The 22,357-nt window shown below is 48.1% G+C and overlaps 2 protein-coding genes across 2 annotated transcripts in view; one reads left to right on the top strand and one right to left on the bottom strand.

Moving 5' to 3' along the window:
- Positions 1–4,450: 4,450 nt before the first annotated feature.
- The window catches only part of nkain2 (sodium/potassium transporting ATPase interacting 2), a 34,882-nt gene continuing 16,975 nt past the window's right edge, over positions 4,451–22,357 (top strand). The window contains exons 1-2 of the mRNA XM_062468291.1: positions 4,451–5,550; positions 21,351–21,488. Of these exons, the coding sequence (XP_062324275.1) occupies positions 5,497–5,550; positions 21,351–21,488 (192 nt within the window). The 5' untranslated portion in view covers positions 4,451–5,496. The remainder of the gene's footprint in view (positions 5,551–21,350; positions 21,489–22,357) is intronic.
- On the bottom strand, positions 10,633–15,548 carry LOC134025375 (GTPase IMAP family member 8-like). Its single transcript, XM_062468365.1, has 7 exons — positions 15,472–15,548; positions 15,159–15,211; positions 14,322–15,026; positions 13,418–14,131; positions 13,164–13,277; positions 12,132–12,908; positions 10,633–11,883 (listed from the first exon to the last, which is right to left on the bottom strand). Exons 2-7 carry the CDS (start codon positions 15,193–15,195, stop codon positions 11,366–11,368), a joined length of 2,865 nt encoding a protein of 954 aa, XP_062324349.1. The 5' UTR covers positions 15,196–15,211; positions 15,472–15,548; the 3' UTR covers positions 10,633–11,365.

The following is a 22,357-nucleotide window of genomic DNA, read 5'->3' as shown; positions in this document are numbered from 1 at the left end:
GGCTGCATGGGGCGACAAGGTAACCTTACCCCCAGCCTCTCCCTGCATAGCTTTCTGGGAGTTATTCTTAGTTGCAGACACCAGCTGCATTCTGATAGTTCTTCTTTTTTTTTTTAGGACACAGGGACGAGAACTACAAAATACAGTTGGGCACACAGAGAAAGACAGAGACAAGGGGTAGAGAGAGAATGTATAAACTGAACACAGACACAGATGAAACCATTATGCAATCAAGATTACAAACTGTATGCCCAGGCACCACAGTGTGTGTGTGTGTGCTTGTGTGAGGTTGATTATTACTACTCTGAGAAGAACTTGTGTGATAAAGTTAAGTGTTCCTTACAGTGACCCATTAGCCTTTCTTGCATGTTCCTGTAGTTATACTGCTACTGCATTTGTGTATCTGGGTGCACACTAGCCTACTGGAATTATTTTCATGTGGTCCTAAACTATCAGTTACCATGCCTACCCAGCGTGCTTGCGAACAGTAGGCTCTGGGGAACATGGTATAGTGGGGACACACCATCAGTTTCTATCAAAGGCAACTATTCAAAGGAGAGAAAAAGCAGGGGGAAGTGAAAGAGAGAGTGATGGTGTACATGCTGTGTGTTCTCCCTCCCCTCCTCTCTTCCACCTCTCCATCCCTCCTCTCCATCTCTCTCTCCCTCCCCTTCTCATGTCATCCACCTCTCTATCCCTCCTCCCTTCTTCTCTAACTCTCTATCCCTCCCCTTATCTTTTCCATTTCTCCATCTCTCTCTCCCTCCCCTTCTCTACCTCTATATTCCTCCCTTTCTCCCTCCTCCCTTCCTCTTGCTTGCTACAATCTCCACAGCTCTCCCCATCCCACTTTGATCTGTCTGCCATCATCCAGATGTATGTGCCTGTGTGTGTGTGTGTGTATTTCTGAAGGTATGTGTGTGCATGCGTATGAGTTTGTTTTTGTGTGTTAGAAAAAGGGAGATGGAATGGGGTGTCCCCTGGAGGCATGAAGATGCCGTTCAAAAGCTCCATCAACACAATTACAGCCGAACATAAACAAGGTTGATGCGCTTCACACACACACACACTTACACACAATTACATACACCTTCTGTTCCATCCTGAGGGCGAGAATGGGTTGTGCTGTTCTACAAACCTTTCGGTCTCACTCCTGGTTTAGTGGTTCGGTAGAAATAACTCTTGAATGCTGCTATGTGTGAATCCTGATCATTAGCTGCTGATCCAGGAGGTGAGCTATCCTTGCTGGCCAGAGGCCACCTCTTATGCTGTCCGTCTGTTTGTCTGAGAACCCACACGGCAGTAACGCAAAACCCTCCCATCTCTCTACAAAACCAGCTACCAGCCACACATACCGGAGCTGTGCATCCGTGCGTGAGGGTGTGTGAGTTTGGATGTGTGCGGGTGTGTACATGTGTGTCTTGTGCGGCTGTCAAGGGTACCTGCTGCACACAAAAACAACCAGCAGGTTGAGCAGCCCCCCCCCTCCTCCTCCAGCCGTCTGAGAGCTGATAACAGGATTATCCTTCCCACCGTATCCCAGTCTGAGACACCACTGCTCTCATTACAAACAACACATCACAATACTCATAATACCAGCTACTCCACCGGTCTGTGGCCTACTCTGACCATGACAAGCTAGGCTTTGAGTGATTCCCAGCTGAGTAGGTGAGGACAGTTCATCTGCAGCAGTACCCCTAACTGTCCACCAGGAGGTGCAGTACTGGCCCACCCAGCAGGTCTCTAGTGCTTTCTTACTGAAATATTAATTATGTCTGGGATCCACCCGGGGCATTGTTGTTGGATTTAATTGGTTCATTATGTGAGCTTACATAAGCAGCCTTCAGCCTGGCTGTAGTCTCACAGGTAGTTCAGACACCTCAGCTTGACAAATGCCAATTCACATACACACACAAACACACACACATGCAAGCACACACACACATCCTCACTTACAAACACCACACACGCAGACACATACACACACACAAACTGAGAGGCGGAGACACACACACACATTGCGCCTATATCTAGGTCAGCCAGATGCCTATAGGCCTGACTGCTGTAGGGTTATAATTAGCACTAAAACACTTACTTTGATGCAACAAAACTCTCTCCCTGAACTGGTCTGTGTACTTAGCTGTCCTTTTGGAGTTTGGGATTTGAGTTAACCCTGGTGTACTAAAGTAATGGTCAGGACTTTTACACCAGAGTCAGGGATGTCGTGGAGAGAGGAAGGAGGGCAGGAGAGGCCAGGGCACGATGGAGAAGATCAGAAATGAGGAAATGCTGCTTAAAATTCAGTTTATAGCATCACAGGAGCTCTGTAGACAGCAGTTCAGGATTTTTTTAAGGATCGATATCTCAGATGGTCTTCTGTGTAAACGGCCTCTCACCCAGACTGAACGAAAACGGTCTCACACACACCACGCATATCATAGCATGGGCATGGAGACAGAGGCAGAAAGAAGAAAGAAGATATCCTGGATTCAATGGATTTAGGGTTCACATCCTGGTCCATCCAGAAGTTTTTTTTGTTTGTTTTTTGCGTAAGTTCTATCTGCGCGTGAGGTCTAATAATACACAACGTTCTTGAATTCGATTATGACATATGAAGATAGAATACCTATGAAATATTTGCATTTCTCTGTTTGCATTTGACCTGGATCGTGTACATCTGTGGGATACATTTCTCTACTCTATAACAAAGCAGCAAGAAGGACGTACGGACAGACAGAGAGCAGGTAGGCACATGCAGACACACAGGCACATGCAGACACACAGGCAGGCACATGCAGACACACAGGCAGGCACATGCAGACACACAGGCAGGCACATGCAGACACACAGGCAGGCACATGCAGACACACAGGCAGGCACATGCAGACACACAGGCAGGCACATGCAGACACACAGGCAGGCACATGCAGACACACAGGCAGGCACATGCAGACACACAGGCAGGCACATGCAGACACACAGGCAGGCACATGCAGACACACAGGCAGGCACATGCAGACACACAGTCAGGCACATGCAGACACACAGGCTGGCAGGCAGGCAGGCAGGCACATGCAGACAGACAGGCAGGCAGACACACAGGCAGGCAGGCAGGCACATGCAGACACACAGGCAGGCAGGCAGGCAGGCAGGAAGCAGAGATCAGTGTCAGAACGGTCTGAGGCTGTCAGGGGCAGACAGCAGAATCTGGCCTAGAGATAAGTAATAAACATATCCCCATCTCTATCTACATCTCTCTCTCCTTTCTCAGTCTCCCTTTCTCTCTACTCTCCTTGCCTTCCTTCCATCCCCATCTTTCTCCACCCTGTCCTCGACTTCTCTCTCCTCATCTCTCTCTCTTTCTTCTTATATCTTCTCTCTCTCCGTGTCTATGCCCTCTCTCCATCTCTCGCTCTCTCTCTATATCTTGGTGTATTACGCTCAGAGGCAATGCTAGGAAGGCCATGCTGAGATTACCTTCTCTCTCTCTCTATCTCACTCTCTCTCTCTCTCTCTCTCTCTCTCTCTCTCTCTCTCTCTCTCTCTCTCTCACACACACACACACACACACACACACACACACACACACACACACACACACACACACACACACACACAGCATCAGTTTGGTCTAATATATGATATCAGCCAGAGGAGGATGGGATGTCACACCCGGGACAGAAGCTCACAGTAAATACCTGGAGCTGTCCCTCTAGATCATCCTGATAATGAAGCTATATGGAACACACTGCTACAGGTGTGTGTCGGGGGGATGGGTGTGCGTGTGTGTGAAAAGGTTGAGGTAGGTGAGAAAGTGAGAGAAACTCTCTCTCCTACTCCTCTCCAGAGTAGGAGAGAGAGAGAGAGAGAGAGAGAGAGAGAGAGAGAGAGAGAGAGAGAGAGAGAGAGAGAGAGAGAGAGAGAGAGAGAGAGAGAGAGAGAGAGAGAGAGAGAGATGAGGGAGAAAGAGCGAGAAAGATAGAGTTAGGTAGAGGTACAGTTAGAGTGAGTGTGTGGGAGATGAGTCAACTTAGAGCTGGTGTATAGGGTGTGTAGACCACTTTGGATGTTATCACCATATAGCGTTGTCAATGACAATGGAACGTATCAAGAAATCACATCAAGAAATCCTGCCATCGGCTGCATGTCACACTCCTGCACAGCCCATCGATCTTGTCTGCCACCTGAACCTGTCGCTAACTCCTCTACTCTGAATCTACACCTACAACACAACATTCACCTCAACATCACCTCAATATTTGACAAGTCCTCGCCAATCAGGCTTACTGCCAAACAGACCCGAAAGCTAATCCGTTATTCGGTGCTGGTTTCTGCCCTCGGCAGCGCTCTATAGCCTATCATATCTCTTCGGCGCAGCGTGAGAAAGGAACCTCGCCGCCTCCCGCGGTGAGAGACGCTGCGTGCGGCTCATTCAATCTGGAGCGTCAGATGGTGGGGCTGGCGACAGCGCAAGGTGCACCGCGTCGTTCTATTGTCCCCGTTTTTACCGGATTGTCTCGGCCACCGACCACAGTCTGTCAACGATACAGTAACCAACTGAACCTGCGCTTAAATCATGGTAAATGTTTTTCTTTCTTTCTATAAATTAATAAATGGGATTGAAACAGGAGGACGCACGGGACTGAAGATACCCTGTTCAGCTTCAACGCTTTCTGACAAGAACGGATATAATTCAACTGATATAATCTGCTGCACTCGTCTTTCTAAGACTGAAATTAACATTTAAAATACGGATACTTCATCCTCGAATGGTTTACATCCCACATATTATTTTTGAGTTGTCTTCAAGCCTTAAGAGATATCGAGGTTTATCAGGCTTCGGTTACATTTCTTCAAGAGCCCAAGGCAACCTTTCCCGGGAGGGAGGAGCGAGGAGACTAGAGGAACCGTCTCCGTCAACAACATTGCATTGTTTCTCTGCAAAAGACCATATCAAGGCGACACTGATATGCTAACATTACTGCAATGATCCAAGTGGCCTGGATATAGCCTTGTGTTTGTAGTGCTTGGCGTGCCTGGGTGCATTGATTGCCAATTTAAGACATCAGGCGCAGCCAGTAATCCATGTGTTTTATCTTGTTTTATCTAATGGTTTGCTTATGATCTATTGGCCAAGATAATGCGGCTACATAAGAACCACGGACTTTCGAAAGGTTGAACAACTTGACATTCAATCCACATTTGCCCTGTGTTAGATTAAATAGTATGAAGGATTAGCAAATTGAACCAATCCGTTTTCCCTGTTTGCCTTTACCCTTGAATTGTGTTATAGGCTACACTGCGCACCAATCCTACAGACTATAGTTTGGATATAGCCTAATCAGCTTCTTTGCGTCTAAACATTATCCGAAACCTCTGCTCACACGTACCGCGGCCAAGCAGTCCTCGCCCCTACCCGGTTACCAAGAGGCTACGGAGATTTGGGAGTTACAGCGACCCACGTGGAGGGAGAACTGCCGTGGACCGGCAGACACCATGGGTTGTTGCAGCGGCCGGTGCACGCTGGCTTTCATCTGCGGCATGCAGCTGGTGAGTTGTTGCTGTTGATGGTGATATGCAGCGGAACCCTATCCTGTGTGGGCGCAGGTTAAATGACTTCTGCTTCTAAACCTAAAGTTGCGACAGTGTAATGCAAATAGCGATTAATAGTTTAGGGGGATTCTCTCCCACAAAAAAAAAGATAATAAGGGGCTCTGAATTACACAAAGGGGAGTGCGCCTAGGCCAGCTGCACCCCCGGTGCTCCCAGTCTATCTGCACGCACGAGATCTTCCTCACCAGCTGTGCCACCGGAGAATGGTGCCAGCTGGGGCGGGGATATCGACTGTAGGCGATGTTTGCGCTTCTCCTCCGCACTCGAACGCAATTAGCTTTGTGTTGTCTCGGAGTCACAGAGTTTGAGTCACAGAGGCAGCCCCATTCGTTGTTTAACGAAGCTGTCATGTGTTCATTTATGAGTCGGTAGATGAAGCAGGTGTGAGTGACTGGAGGTGATACACCATGCTCCCTAGCAGGGATGATTCCAGCTGATGCTCATGTCCCTATACTGGACAGTCTTAGGCCTACTTAGGGTGTGTTCAGGTGAGTAGGCAGGTCCAGTCTTTGTTTCATAGGCCTGTCGTCATGGAAACACCTGGTGGTCTCAGATGTTCCACCAGACATTGTGTGGGTAACAAGCCTCGGCCTCCTGGGGATGTCACCATGACAATGTGACTTATACAGTGATTCACCATTACTGTCACTGCTAGGGGGCGTTTCAACAACTACAGCCCTCCACACACCATCTGGTGTCACATGATGAATCACCCTGTCCTGATAGGTCACAGCAGCCCACACCCCAGGGCAGGTGCGGCTAGCCCTCGGGGAGTGTGCGTGTGCAAGGGGAGGGGGGGGGGGGGGGGGAAGGGGTTGGTCATTTTGACTGCTAGCCTTAACTGTGAATACTGTCGTTAATGCAAATAGTTCAAACTTTTTATTGAGTATCTTAACAGGCCAGTTTCACGTCAAATAAATACAAAGGGCAGTATGGTTGTTGGTATGTGCCCAAAACCAGTTGGTTTCTCAGGTGGGTCTCATGACAACAGAAAACATGGTCTCTGCTGAAAGGTGTGGGTGGGGGATATTCTCATGAATAATCCTTTTGGGGCTTTCTGAAATGTTCAAAGTGAAAAGAAAATATGAACACATCCAATGATCATGTACAATCTCTCCCGGTGATTGACAATCAGAATCAATCAGAATCAAGACCAGGATTGATGTGTTAAGCTGTGCATGGGTATCAAACATAGGAGTTTAACAACAGAAAATTGTTTTTGGTGTTTAGCTTCTCTTTAAAGCTGGTAGCTATAACCAGCTGTGTATGTGGAGGACTTGAGGGTCTGCTAATTGGCAGTAAAACACATCATTAGGAGTAGCACATTAGGCTTATTGAACCGTGGAGGCTTCATCCCGCAGACTGACTGCTCAAATCTCTGTGGTCTCCAAACTAATAAACAGAGTCACTAATCACTTGCTGTGTACATGGAGTTTATATGAACACACTGGCTGGATATCGTTGCACTAATGCTGTGTTTAATGTGTCTACGTTTTAACTTGGCTAATAGTGTGGCATTCTGTACCAGGCCGATCTGTGTCAGGCTAATGCTGGCTTTGAAAACCTCGACCTGACATTCTGATCGAATAAGCTAATACGGAACAGCATTCCCAGTGTACTGGTGCTACTTTGCAGCTCAAAATGAAGATGAATTGGAAATCCAATCAAAGACACAAACTGGGGCTGCTCCAGTGGCTCACGAGCAGCATACTGAATGTGCTGAGGCTGCAGCCAGGCTGATTCCAGCCAGGGCCGTTTCTGCATGTCTTCCCCTCTCTCATTCCCCTGCCTCTCTTGTCTAGATTGATCTGTCATATCAAATAAAGCATAAAATGCTCCAAAATATATTTAAAAGCCAAACGTTTGCCCTCATTACTAAAGCCTGGGTTCCAACTCTGTTTTGGTGAAATAGTAAACAGGCCTGTGATGTACTCAGACCACTATGCTTCTCAGACCAGTTATATTATTCTTACCAGTTATGGTACTCAAACCAGTTCTGCATAATTAGAGTTTTGATGATACATGCAGCAGGAGACAAATCAACTTGACAGCATGAATGTGTTGTTCGAGGCCAGAGTCCTATAGTGTTGTATAACCAGCACTGCTGTCAGCAGAGGGGTGTGTGTGTGTGTAGGGGGGTGGGGGCTAAATTGGACACAGTCTACAAACCAGATGGCTGCAGCCATGGCCCTTTATGTAGATAATTGGCTTCGAGTTGTTTGAGTCCAGCTTTTTATACCAGTGATTGTCAACGGCATGAGTTTTCCCTGGATATCCTCACAGGCCCAACACAGACAGCAGGTCCAGTGGCAGCAATCAGACACTAAATCAACGCGTGCTCCAAAACACACAGCAATCCTATGTCCTTATTTAAATAGAGCATGAAGAATGGGACATGTTGCCTTTTTGATCTCTTCCTCTGACATCCAAAGCAGTGCACCAACCCTGCCCCATGAACTGTGGAAGTGTTGGGGTTAGGCCTAATTGTAACAACTTAAGCAGTAGTCTACTGGCAGTGTGGCTTGATACCCTTCTTTCCCCTCATCCTTGTTAAGGCATCTATTATGCATGTGCGAGTGAAAGCAAAATCAGGAGGTCACACCAGTAGGTTGGTCAAAGTTTGCAACCCTGTAGCTAACTAACGATAACAGATAGTGAACCTTTCTAAGGTGCTAGACTAGAAACATCCAGATTTCTAACCAGGACTAAGCAAACCACAGGAGCATCTGCACCTACACTGATAACAGGCACAGAGCTGTAGGCAGACTCTGTTTGACTGGCAGGCAGAGAGATCTTCAGGGGAGGCCTGCTAGCTGGAGAGATGCTGCCACTGGAATCTGACAACTCAGAATGATTTAATGACTCTACACATGTAATAAATCAGTCACAATTTAACATGACCTATACATTTGAGCTGTCAATGTGTGAGTGTGGGTGTCTGTTCTGGTGTGTATGTGTGCCTGTGTGCAGGCACTTGCTAGATTAAATCTTTCCATCCGGAAGGTTACACCCATTGCTTTAAACCTACTGTATTCCATTAACCTATCTTCTCAGGCCTGTCCATCTGCTGTCAGTGGGGACATCAAACTTACAGCTACCAGTGTTAACAGAGACTAGCTCCTTGTGCTAACAACTGACAGCTACCAGTGCTAACAACTATTTGTGCTAACAGATACCTATGCTGACAGCTACCTGCTACCTGCACTAATAGGGCTAACAGCTATGTGCACTAGCAGTCTGGTGTTGTATGGGGAGTAGTGATTTAGTGTGGAGTACAGCAGCCTAATGTACTGTATGTGTGGTAATGTTCTGTAGTCTTGTGTACAGCAAGCTGGTGATGAATGGGGGTTGATATATGGCGGCACTGTCTTGCATGTGTAGATGAGCTGCACTGAGATCCTTTGCAACAGCAGGTGTAGTTGATCTCTGGGCTGTATATGTGCTCCAGTAGGTATGAATACAACCTTCTGACAGCACATCACACCCCTGAAGAAGGCAGCATGTTAATGACTTTAGATATCCATGTAAAATGGTTATTCTTTTTTCCTTTCTCGCTCATTCGCTTTCCAGCCATTTGACTAGTTCACGGAGCTGTGACGGCCTGGCAGTTCTAGAGAGGCTGAGAGGCAGTGGAGCGCGTAAAGGCCTGTTAGAGAGGCCGGAGGCTGCCAGGGAGACTGGAGGAAAAACTGTCAAAGAGAGAGACAGGATGATGGATTTGGAGATGGGGGGCGGGGACAACGGTTGAAAATGGAGAGAGAAGAAGGGAGGAGGCGGGTAGAGAAGCGGGGCGAGCAGGCATGACTGGACACAGGGTTCAATGAATGCACATCAGAGGCATTCTGCAGGATAATTATGGGATGACCGGAGGCGAAACCATGGCTTTGAAGAGAGTAGAGGACCGCAAATTGTGGGGGTCAGATGAATGTAGCTGGTAGTGTTGGACACTGTAACGTGTTAACAGGGAAAACTGTTTTCCATGTTACATAGACAAAGAAACTAAGACCAATGATACCCATCCCTACATGGAGCTGGCTTCATGTTTAGGAAACAGGCCAAAGGTGCATTTGAGAAGCATACTAGCATGCCCATGTTGTGGTGATGGTTCTGGTGTCTGTCACTTCATTATAATAGACATGTTCCCCTTGTCGTGTTTATAACAACAAATACCCAGAATGCTTCAATGCCTGTGATGAGTCCTTGTAGTGATCACCTTCGATGCTGTCGCACTCTCCCTCATTCCTCCCCAACCCTGCTCCCGCCCTCATCTCTCCTGAACCATACTCTCTCCCTCATCTCTCCCCAACCCTGCACTTTCCCTCATCCCTCCCAAACTCTTCTCCCCCTCATCCCCTCTCAACTCTGCTCTCTTCCTCATCCATCCCCAACCATGCTGTCTCGCACTTCTCTTCGTAACCCTGCCCTCTCTCTCATCTCTCACCCTGCTGGTACACCACTAACCCTCCCAAACCTGCTGATCCCTCTCTAACCCAGCCACGAGACGCTCTCGCATTCACATGATCAGGAGTTGATTGATAGAAATGGGCGGAGACAGTTCATAATGGCAGTTATGTCAGTGGTCCAATTCTCATCCAGGCTTTTCTGAGTGACAGGGATGATGGCAAGTGACTGAGTGACTGAGTAGCTCACACCTTGGTCAGCATGTCCCTCCCACGAGCACTGAGGACGAGAGGTGGGGTGAAGGACAGATGGGAGGAGAGGGGGTGGGTGTTAGAGAGGAGAGGGGAGAGTGAAAGGACAGGGAAGGTAGAGGAGAGGGGAGGTGGAGAGGAGCAGGAAGATGGAAGGGGAAAAAAGAGAGGAGAATGGAAATACGATGGAACATGAGCTGTCTTCAATAACAAAAGATCTTCTTGTGCTAGCTAACATTAGATGTCTAGAGGATCATTCTGCTAGTTTTGTTAACTAGCAATAAGCTGTCCAAAGGATCAGCCATTTTTTGCTGTACTACATGAAGAAAGACTGGAAGAAAACACAGTGTTCACTCTGGATAAAGAGGGATAAAATATATTTTGTAATTACAGTGAAAATTAGGTATACATTACATTACATTTATGCATTTAGCAGACTCTTTTATCCAAAGTGACTTCCAAGAGAGAGTTTTACAAAGTGCATAGGTCACTGATCATAACAACGAGATAGCCTCAAACATTGCGGGTAGCCAAACATGAAGCATACATTGTGAAAACCAAATAAGTCCCAAATGGAAGAACAATAAGAGCATGTAGTTAGAAAAGTTACAATTAAAAGGCAAGAACCTCAAAAGTGCAACAGTGTACCTGTGGAAAAAGCAAGCAACAATAATATATTTCACAGTGAGTACAATCATTTTAAGACAGTTACAACAAACCAACAAGAGCAACAAGTCTCTCAATAAGAGTCATTGTGATCCTGGAGGAAACTAACATCAGGTCCAGCCAATCATTCCTAAGTGCCGTATAAAGGTATAAAGTAAGTATAAAAATAGCTTTGCTCCAGCAACCATCACTCAGACTAACAAGGTGTATCAACACCTTGAGATGATTTGAACCTTGAGTACTTTCATAATGTCTGTCGTCTACTGTCTGTGTTGACTCTAATGTGTATCATGATGGATGCCTCATCTTTCTGCAAACCAAATCCTTAAAATAATGTAACCTGAACTTGATAACATTGGATACAGTAGTCACAATACAACACAAACCCTCCTCCTGTACTTTGTTCTAAAAAGCAAATCCACGTATCTCTCTTTTTATTTATCTCTGTCTACCTTCTCATAAATGTGCTCGCCCTCAAAAACCAACCAGTGTTCTTGTTCCGCGGTGACTCTGGGTGTTGTCGGGTATGCGTGGTCGGCTTCGCTGATGCAGGTATCATATAATGATGAGCTGTCACATTCAGGTGACTGCCCTTCTTCATAGTAGGAGTACTCTGAGGAGAAGGCATCTCCACTCACTGACCCGTACCCTGATGTGCAGGCTAGAGCATGTCTCCTCATCAGCCAGTCGGACATTTTGCCTCCTGCCCCGTAGACACAGTACAAGTAGGAGCTCCCGTCCTCTGACGGTGCCACTCCGCTGTCACATTCAGGTGACTGCCCTTCTTCATAGTAGGAGTACTCTGAGGAGAAGGCGTCTCCACTCACTGACCCGTACCCTGATGTGCAGGCTAGAGCATGTCTCCTCATCAGCCAGTCGGACACCTTGCCTCCTGCCCCGTAGACACAGTACAAGTAGGAGCTCCCGTCCTCTGACGGTGCCCCTCCGCTCACTGAAACACAATGTAACACACACAAGTTTACGATACTCAGTATCATCCAGCTCTTTGGGCTTGGTTGGAGACTTTGTTGCAGTAACGTATGATGGGGCCCTTTTAGGGGGCTAAAATGTATCCAATGTGTTACAGTCCTGATATTGTTATATCACTGGGGGGTATGTCTTCTATTGATACTCACTACTGTGGAGGATGTGTTCTATTGATACTCACTACTGTGGAGGATGTGTTCTATTGATACTCACTACTGGGGGGTATGTGTTCTAGGCTGCCCCTCCTCCTCCTCATAGGCAGTAATGGCTCCTCTGGCTCGGTCAGCACAACCTTCAACATCCGGTCTATTAGATCCTCCTCCCTCCTCTTGCACTCCTCTTCTCTCCTTCTCCACTCCTCCTCCTTGTTCGCCCACTCCACCTCTTTACTCTTCCACGCTTTCTCTCTGTCGCTCAACTTATCCACTTTTGTTACGAGTTTATTTAACACAGACCGTCGACGTCTTAAGTCTGTGTTTCTGTTGCTCATGTCTGCTGAAATATCTTCAACACTGAGCACCGCAAAGTGGCCCATGTTTCTCCTGGTCATTTCCTCTATCTTCTCTATCAGCACGGTGACATCAGCGATGTCTTCTGTGTTCTGAAGAACATGGTACCTGTGACCACATTTCTCCACCAGCCATTGGAGGGCTTCCCCTTCTCCCTGGATGTGCTGCTCAATAGCCCTGTCCCCTAGCCAGTAGCCCCAGGTGAACAGAACTAGGGTGTATCTCCACACCCTCTCCCCGAGAACCTTCATGTGCTCCTCCAGAGCCCTCCTGTCTCTCTCAGAGAAGGAAGAAGAGAGTGGAACCACCAGGAGGAAGACGTGAGGGCCGGGGGAACACAGGCTAAGTCCATGCTCTCTGAGCTGCTCTGAGGAGTCAGTGTCCCAGCCGGGGGATTCTATCACCTTCAGGTTCCTCTCAGCCATCTGTCTCTGTCTCATCACATACAGGGTTGGTTTCCTCTCAGCACCAAACTCCTTTGAATGGAAACAGGAGATGTACTACAAGTGAGGTGAAACACAGCCTTATGCCAAATTATCAACTCACATCAGGATTGCCAACTAAAGGAAAACAACAACCAAAAAAATATTACGGTAAACTAAAAATAGGTATTTATTTCGGGAACGGCTGGGTGTTTCCTGTCTTACTGGTTATGTTTCTTGTACGCATGACATGGCAAAAGTATGCAGGTACTATTTAATTGCATTCCCACACACACGCATTACTCCATTTTTTGGTAAAGCTGTGTCCAACACTGCATCTTTCAGTATCATATTGGCAGCAACACTCTTCCCAGTATTGCTTCTGCCCAGCAGCAGCATCCTTAGCTCTGTCTGCTTAAGGTCTTCTCCTGTCAGACAAGCACACAAACTCACTTTTGCTATTATCCTGACTATAAGTACATCAACACACATTTGCTAACATTCTGACCATGTACACATCAACACACATTCATTTAACACAAAAAATGAATATCGGAAAGGTCTTTACCTTCAAATAAAGCCCTTAGTAATGTTCTTTGCCGATTAACCGCCCTCATGGTAATCTCTGCTCCTCTATCCACCTCTCTCTCGGCCTGCCGTAACACCTTTGAAACATCTCTGTCGGTCTCATAATAGCCTCCTCCGTTTCCCGCCACCATCTCCTCTATCTTGTCCAGCAGCTCTGAGACCTGAGAGCCATCCTCTCTGCTTAAACCGTCGAGGACGTGATACCTGTTCCCACATTTCTCAACAAGCCACTGGAGAGGCTGTCCTTCGCTCTCGATGTGCTGCTCAACGGTAGTGCCTCTTATCTTGTCTCCATGTGTGAACAGCATCATAGTGTGGCTCCAGACCTTCTCAGTGAACAGGTCCATGTGCTGCTCCACAGCTACCCTGCTGCACTCTGGGAAGCCCGTGTCCAGGGGAACCACCAGCAGCACAGCGTGGGGACCAGGAGGACAGAGTATCACACTGCATTGGATTTCCAGCTTGTCCAGCTTGGGGGTTTCTTCCAGGGTGTTTCTATAGAACCAACCTGGAGAGTCGACCACCTCCAGATTTCTTCCTGATGCGACACCGCGGGCTCTCTCACTGCTTGCCGTTCGTGTACACCCAACCTCAAACGCTTCTCTCCCCAGGATGATGTTTGCTGCTCTGCTCTTCCCAGCCAGGTGGCTGCCTGTTAGCACAATCCTCATGTCGGACAGCCTTTTGGATTCATCTGGGAGAAAGAGGATTTCAGTTTGTAAATGATCATTTTGATTAATCTGATCATTTATAATAACTTACAAGAACGATAATTAACAATTAACAGTCATTTCAATTCAGTTGCATTTGCCTTCACATCACTAGTTTGAAAGTCCCTCTAGGATTCAACTTTACATTCTGTAAAACAGTGTTTCATGACTAACCTATTTGACTGCGGAGTCTAGATCTTTGACTCTGTACTTCACTGATCCTCTCTTCAGCTCTTTTCTTGATACATCTCATCTTCTCCCCCAGTTTATAAAACCCCCCTTTCTCAACCATGTAGTGGCCTCCTCTGTTTCCTGCCACCATCTTGTCTATTTTCTCCAGCAGCCCTATGATCTGAGTGCCATCACCACGGTTCCCAATGTCCAGAAAATGACAGCGGCCTCCAGCTTTCCGGACAAGCTGCTGGATAACAGGCTGTCCTCTGATTAGCTCTTGCAGAGACGTGGAGAGTAGTGGAGCCTCTGCTGTGATGACTATGATAATGTGTCTCCAGACCTGTTTACTGAACAGAGAGCTCAGGTGTTCCTCCAGGGCAGCTCTGTGTTCCGCATCGAAGGGACATTCCACTGGGATGATGAGGAGGAAGGCGTGGGGTCCTGGAGGACAGAGGTACACGTTCCGCTGTAGTTCCTGTTGGTCCAGCTGAGGTGTCAGAGACAGCGGACAGGGCCACATACAGCCTGGAGTATCCACCACCGTCAGCTTCCTGCCCCACACTTCCTGTTGTCTCAGGACGTTCTTAGCATTTCTGGCTCCCGTCTCAAAGACATCTCCTCTCAGGAGAAGGTTGCCCACAGAGCTCTTAGAGCAGTCCTGTCTCCCTCCAAGACCCCTACCTCCCAGTAGCACTATCCTCAACTCTGATTGGTGGTAGCCATTTGAAAGAAAGAAAGAAAGAACGTTTATAATGATTAGATCATTTATTCTTTTACAGCACCAAGATAGGGACTTTAAGGACTAATGTCTGGGCTACTGGTAACCACTGTACTCACCAGCGACAGCTACAGACCCCCCTGAAGCCATGCTCATCTCTGCTCCCTCACCACTGGGAGAAACACAAACAGAACTGAACATGTGTTTTCACAATAATGTAGTCTAGTATGAAGTACTGTATGACATAGTGGGCAAACTGTCAGTTCACCAAGCCCCACTCCTCCCTGTGCCATTCACCTCTCGTCATTTCATTAAATGCGACGCTGATTTCAAAACAACATTGTAAAAAGTCTTTACTGTGACCATGTTATTCCAATTTGATTTCTCTTCTAACTCAAATGTGTTGAAAATGTGTGAAAGCATGTTACTTACCAAGTAATGTACTTCAAATATACCACAACAGACTTGTTCAGTAGACGGTCAGAGCAGTGTGATGGCGTCTGATCTGATGTGTTGCTTATATATAAGGAAGTAGAGCCGAGAGCCCACACAACAGCTTTCCTCTCCCGCATTCTCTCCACATTACACAGAACAGGTTTCTCTAGTTGTGTCAACCACCTATCCAAACACACTCCTAAAAGCATAACCCTAACCCTAATATGTTCAGTTGTTCATGAACATCTACATCTGCCGCTACGGTGGCCATCTACAAGTATAATGTTGGGGAGTCACCTAGGTTGTGTTAGTGTTGCATTTAGCAGTTTGCTGTATCCAGATTGCTGTGTCGACATTGCTGTTCACAGTGCACTAGTAAAGTGTCCAGGATTGTATTCAGGTCTTTGGCAGTAGTTGTTGGAATGTATAGACTTGCAGATGTGTGAAAGAATGTGTGCATGATTTGAATGATGGCAGGGTGTTACACACACACACACACACTCACACACACAGACACTCACACACACAGACACTCACACACACACTCACTCTCACACACACACTCACACACACACACACACACACACACACACACACACACACACACACACAGAGAGAGAGAGAGAGAGAGAGGCTGGGGGCCAGGGAATAAGCCCACCATATATCTGGTGTCGAAACCACTTGACTGCTGGAGGGTGACTGGAATCAGAGAAACTGTTCCAAGCTTTCGGCTCTGATTGATCTGTTATCTCTCCCCTGGTCTGTGTGTGTGTTCACATGTGGTGTGTGTAGGTATGCATGCATGTATGTGTGTGCGTACCTGTTTGTGTTTGTGTAGGTAAAAGTGCACATGCAACTGGATGTCCCTGTTTGTCTACTGCGTGTGAGTTTCTGAATGTTTTCATAGCTGTCCATCTGTACTGAGAGATCATTGGAATTGGAAGATAATAACTTAATACCATTTAGTTACATAGCAATTCCCATCAACTTCAAACATTTTAACCACACCTATTGCTCTATAGTTGCATGGTAGTTTGGTACCATAAAGTGTTGCTGATAAATGTCTGTAGTCAGGATGGTGTAGACTTATTTCAGGTCTTCTATCTTCCTGCCTCCATGTCTTACCTCACCCCTCCACTTCACTCCATTTATCAGCTCCCTCCCGCCTCTCCCCTCAACCTCCTCCACGCTCCCTCCCTCCCTCCCTCCCGCCTCTCCCCTCAACCTCCTCCACGCTCCCTCCCTCCCGCCTCTCCCCTCAACCTCCTCCCCAGTCCCTCCCTCCCGCCTCTCCCCTCAACCTCCCCCCCACTCCCTCCCTCCCTCCCGCCTCTCCCCTCAACCTCCTCCCCAGTCCCTCCCTCCCGCCTCTCCCCTCAACCTCCCCCCCACTCCCTCCCTCCCTCCCGCCTCTCCCCTCAACCTCCTCCCCAGTCCCTCCCTCCCGCCTCTCCCCTCAACCTCCTCCACGCTCCCTCCCTCCCGCCTCTCCCCTCAACCTCCTCCCCAGTCCCTCCCTCCCGCCTCTCCCCTCAACCTCCCCCCCACTCCCTCCCTCCCTCCCGCCTCTCCCCTCAACCTCCTCCCCAGTCCCTCCCTCCCGCCTCTCCCCTCAACCTCCCCCCCACTCCCTCCCTCCCTCCCGCCTCTCCCCTCAACCTCCTCCCCAGTCCCTCCCTCCCGCCTCTCCCCTCAACCTCCTCCACGCTCCCTCCCTCCCGCCTCTCCCCTCAACCTCCTCCCCAGTCCCTCCCTCCCGCCTCTCCCCTCAACCTCCCCCCCACTCCCTCCCTCCCTCCCGCCTCTCCCCTCAACCTCCTCCCCAGTCCCTCCCTCCCGCCTCTCCCCTCAACCTCCCCCCCACTCCTGCCGTCTCGGCCCTCCCTCCTCCAGCATGTTCAGCTCCTCGGTCGGCCATTAGAATAATGAAGTGATGCTGCTAGGTCGCACAGGCAGCCTAGCGTGTGTTTATTGATATAACTGAAGACAGATCCATGGGAGAGTGTGCGTCTGGCCCTGGAAGATGCTGAAGTTGGTGTTTGCGTCAGTAGAAGGGGAGTAATATCTAAAGTAGTGTGAGGGCTGTCGTGACAGGCTGGCTCTCAGGCACAGGCATGGAAGTGCCCCATGATTTACTTTCGAGAGAAAGCAGAAAGGAGGGCTCTGCCAAATGTAATTGGAGTTTAGAGGTCCACACACATAGAGACACACACACCTACACTACCCTCACCCCCCCCCCACACACACACACACACCTACAGTCAATCCCCACACACAGTCTCTCTCCATTTCGCTGCCTCTCTGTACCTGCCTGTCACTTAGTGGTCAGAACACTCTGCTTCCCTGGCAGGAAGTGTTGGAGGTATAGAGGTCATCTTCTCCCTTGCCTTGTGTATGTAAGAGTGTGTGTGTGTTTGTGTGTCTGTGCATACTGTTTGTGTTGGTATGTTTGTAAAGTGTGTGTGTTATTAATGATGTAGCCCAGGCTAATGTTCTTATCCTTCTGGGTATCCATCTGCAAGCCTCTCTTCTCTGTCACCGGCTCCACTCTCTCTAAGTAGCCTCAACCCGCCTTAACCCCCCCCCCTCCCCCCCAGCTAGAGGGAGATAATACCAGCTATTTATCATGCAGGATTCAATTTTGGCCCAGCAATGCTCCTCGTTAGAGAGTTTCAACTCATAGATCAACCATTTAGTTGTCCTTTTACATGAGCGGGAAATCATTTGTGTGCATTTTATTTATTTGGGGAAAGTGAGAGGAGGGGGGCTGTGCCTGGGGGGGGTGGGAGGCGTTGGTGCGAGACTCCTACAACTGGTGAAGCACCAGGACAAAGAGAGAAAAATTAGAGGCAGTTTGAAGGTCCCTTGTTCAGATGTACAGGGTATCTACGGCTACCAGACAAGAGGATGAGATGGGTCAGGGTCTCTATGGTAACCAAACTAGTGATCAGCGTATCTACGGTAGACAAACTAAAGGCTGAGATGGGTCAGGGTATCTATGGTAACCAGACAAGTGGTCAGGGTATCTATGGTAACCAGGCTAGAGGTGAAGGTATCTACAGTATGTTAACCAGACTAGAGGCTCAGATCCAGATACAAAACAATTTGTCATTGGTTCTGTCTTTCAGCTTCGTAGCTGATGTTGTCTTCCATTTTAAAGTGTGTGTGTACAGTCTTTGAGGGAGCAGTGACCCTTTCTGCTGCATGATTAACGAGACTGGAAACCCTAGTATTACACGCACACTCAGACAGACCTGTAGCCACTCTATTTATATCCTCCTGTCTGTGTGCTGCAAGTGTGGTCCAAACTGAGTATGGACTCTGTAGCTCTGTGTCCTCCTCCTCCTCCTCCTCCTCCTCCTCCTCCTCCTCCTCCTCCTCCTCCTCCTCCTCCTCCGCCTCCTCTTCTTCCTCCTCCTCCTCCTCCTCCTCCTCCTTCTTCCTCCTTCTTCCTCCTCCTCCTCCTCCTCCTCCTCCTCCTCCTCCTCCTCCTCCTCCTCCTCCTCCTCCTCCTCCTCCTCCTCCTCCTCCTCCGCCTCCTCTTCTTCCTCTTCCTCCTCCTCCTCCTCCTCCTCCTCCTCCTCCTCCTTCTCCTTCTCCTCCTCCTCTTCCTCCAGTAGCTCTGTCTCCACCTTCTCCTCTTGAAGCTCGGTGTCCTCCCGAAGAAGAAAAACATAGATATGCACACCTTAAGACCTGTAATTGTTCAGGTTAACTGATAACATTCTCCTGAGAAAAATGTGCTAAAGGTACTTTCTAAAGAATGACAAAATCCAGGCCGGGCTTGCTCCATGCTATAAGGACTGTGAGCTTTCACTCTCTGCAACACTCTATTCTTTCCTGCACGCTTGTATTAAACTCGATCCTCAGAAGTCTTGATCTCTTTTTACTTGGTTGTATTCATAATGGACTCAGCGATCCAGGGAAGCAGAAGGGCACAGGAACTAGAAGAGTCCACGGTCACACAGCTTTCATCCTCTACGCTGTGTCCTCTGAGCTCTCTGGTCCTGCTAGTGGGAGCCACCTCACCTCAACTTCCTCTCCATCTCTGTCTCTCTCTCTATCCACCCCTCTTTTACACACACAACCCAGTGAGATCCCATGGGGAGATTCATGTGATAAGACATACATCTTTCATGACTTGTGATTTCACCTTGTTGGTTATGGTTCCATCATCTGCCACATGCTCAGGATCTAATGAATACTTCATGATATTTCTGCATAAACGACCCGTTCTCTTTCCTACAAAAACACATTTATAGAGAAAACCGCCTCTGTTTGTCTCCCTGCCTGTTTGTCGGTTTGTCTTTCTGCTTGTGTGTCTTCCTGAAAACGGCAGCACTCTTTGGAGACTTTTAAGTTGTTTGTGTTGACGTGTTAATGCTGACATTTTGATATGTGTCTCGAGTGCGGTGTTGTATTATTCATAACTGCAGATACTGCTTTCCATAAATATTCTCTTAATTGTTTTTGCAAAACTTGTCTCTGAAGAATCCACATATGAATACTATTCTGTTCATGCATTCAGCATTTTAACTCACAGTTCGGAGAAATGGTAAAGGACTTCCTGTCAGGAAAGTTGCCGTTTTCTCTCTCTGTCTAACTCTATCTTTCTCTCACTCTCCTTCTTTTTTCTCTCACTCCCGGGTGTGTGTGATTGATTAGTTTTTGTGTCAGTGATTACAGTGGTTTGTGTGAACACACTGCATACAAAAACAGCCCTGAACCTCTCTACACTTCCGTTTCAATCAGCCGGCCAGACCTGCCGTGGATGGGATCTTGAGTGTCTGTGTTTGTGTGTGTGTGTGTGTGTGTGTGTGTGTGTGTGAGTGTGTGTATGGGAGTTAATGTTTTCAGGATCAACTTCCATCCTAATCAGTGTCTCAGGGCAGAAGTGTTCTCAGCCAGGAACCATGCGTATTATACCTCAGTAATGAGATTCTCCTGCGTATACACTATGCTGCAGTGTGTGTTTGTGGAGTATGTGTGAGTCTGTGTGTGCATCTATGTCTGTGTGTATGGTGTCAGTGTGTGTGTGTGTTTTCTTGTGTGTGTATAGGATGAATGTGCGTGTATGTGAGAGAGTGAATGTAGGAACTGATATCAGCTGTCTGCAGAAAAACATTTTTCTCCTGAGGAAATTATACTATTACATACGTTATATTTCTGTGTGAGTCATACTAAGATGTTTGAGATGGTTGAGTACACTTTTCATGTTTACTGATGGTCAGCTACTATACTGTTTACAGTTCTGGTCATTTTCTGGTCGTGTTCTGGGAGGGTTTCAGGCCTGCTAGTCTGTTTAAGGTGTCTCTGTCCCTCCACCCTCTACCTGGTAGTGATATCATTCTATCCCTGGTAGTTATGTGATTATGTCGCTGGTCACTGATATTGTTCTGTCCCTGGTGGTGATGTGGTTCTGTCCCTGGTGGTGATGTGGTTCTGTCCCTGGTGGTGATGTGGTTCTGTCCCTGGTCCCTGGTGAGTACATACTGTGTCCCTGGTGCAGCTGAGTAGGGCTGCTTCGTCCTGACAGGCTTATTTCCCCTGTGACCAAGCTTTCCCTCTGCCCTGCCCATTAATGGGACGCGTGTGTGCGTGTTTTGTGTGTGTGTTTGTGTGCTTTAACTGGTTACTGGATGGAAGCTTTCTGGTCACATGTGTTCTCCATGGTTTCAGTGGCGTGTGTGACAGCAGGCTTTGTCAGGATGTGTGGTGTGTGTGTGTGTGTGCATGTTGGACACACACATCTCTCACTTGCTCTTTCCAGTGTGTAAAGCTGCACTGTAGAAACAAAGTTTACCTCACAAACTGTTGCCTAAACCCTTTCTCTCCCTCTATCTCCCACCCCACCTCTCCCTCTCTCTCTTTCTCAGGTCAGTGTTCTGGAGCGCCAGGTCTTTGACTTCCTGGGGTACCAGTGGGCCCCCATCCTCACCAACTTCCTGCACATCATCCTGGTCATCCTCGGCCTCTTTGGGACCATCCAGTTCAGGCCTCGCTACGTCACAGGGGTGAGTCTTCGTCTTCCTACTGAAGATGAGAGAAATGTTGATTTTTGTCACACACACACACGTGCAAGGAGCGGAGCGTGGTGGGTGGGGGTGGGGGGTGGGTGGGGAGGGAGGGAGTTGTCTGTGGGCTGTCTGTGTCCTGGCTTCTGGCTCCGGCAAAAGTACTGTTTCCATGTATAGATGTATGGATACGTGTTTGGTCTGCCTCAGCCCACCGTAGCAGGATGAGCAGCAAACCTGACTCTAATCCATTGAAGCACCAGAGCACCCCCGAGACATGGGATTCACACCCTGCTTTATGCATTCAGACAAGGACATGAGAGAAGAATGGAGAGCAAAAGGGAAAATGGACCAGAGAGAAGAATCCTTTATTCATATCACACCAGTGGCGCACACATTGCCAGGGCCTCCACCGGAGACATCTGCCCCGGCTTCTGGCCCATTCTGCTGTCCTTCCTCATCATCTCCTTCCCTTCCCTACTTCTCCCATCTCCACCTCCTCTCTTCCTCTTTTGCCCTCCTCCTCTTTTCTTTCTGTCACCTTCTTCACCTTCAAGTCTTCCTGCCAGCCTCATTCCTCCTCCCCTCCTATTCTCTAAACCTCCTCCCCCTACTTCTCCCCTTTCTCCTCCTTCCCTCCCTCCCCTCTGCAGGGTTTTACATGTGTCTTGTGTAGTTCATACCAGACAGTGTTCAGTAAATCAGTATGTAGAAGGAGGTTAGCAGGCTGTCCATGCTGCTAGTCACACTGAACAGTGCTGAAACCCTTCAGTGCAATCTTGTTTAGCAGCACTGCTCACATGCTGCCTCACAATCTGCTGTGTGTGTGCATGTGTGTCTCAACTGTCAGCGTGAAGACATGCTCCAAT

This window comes from Osmerus eperlanus, chromosome 8, assembly GCF_963692335.1.
Source record: "Osmerus eperlanus chromosome 8, fOsmEpe2.1, whole genome shotgun sequence".
In the NCBI taxonomy this organism is placed as follows: domain Eukaryota; kingdom Metazoa; phylum Chordata; class Actinopteri; order Osmeriformes; family Osmeridae; genus Osmerus; species Osmerus eperlanus.
Note: the sequence above shows the minus strand (reverse complement) of the source record. Positions and strands in the feature narration are given on the sequence as shown.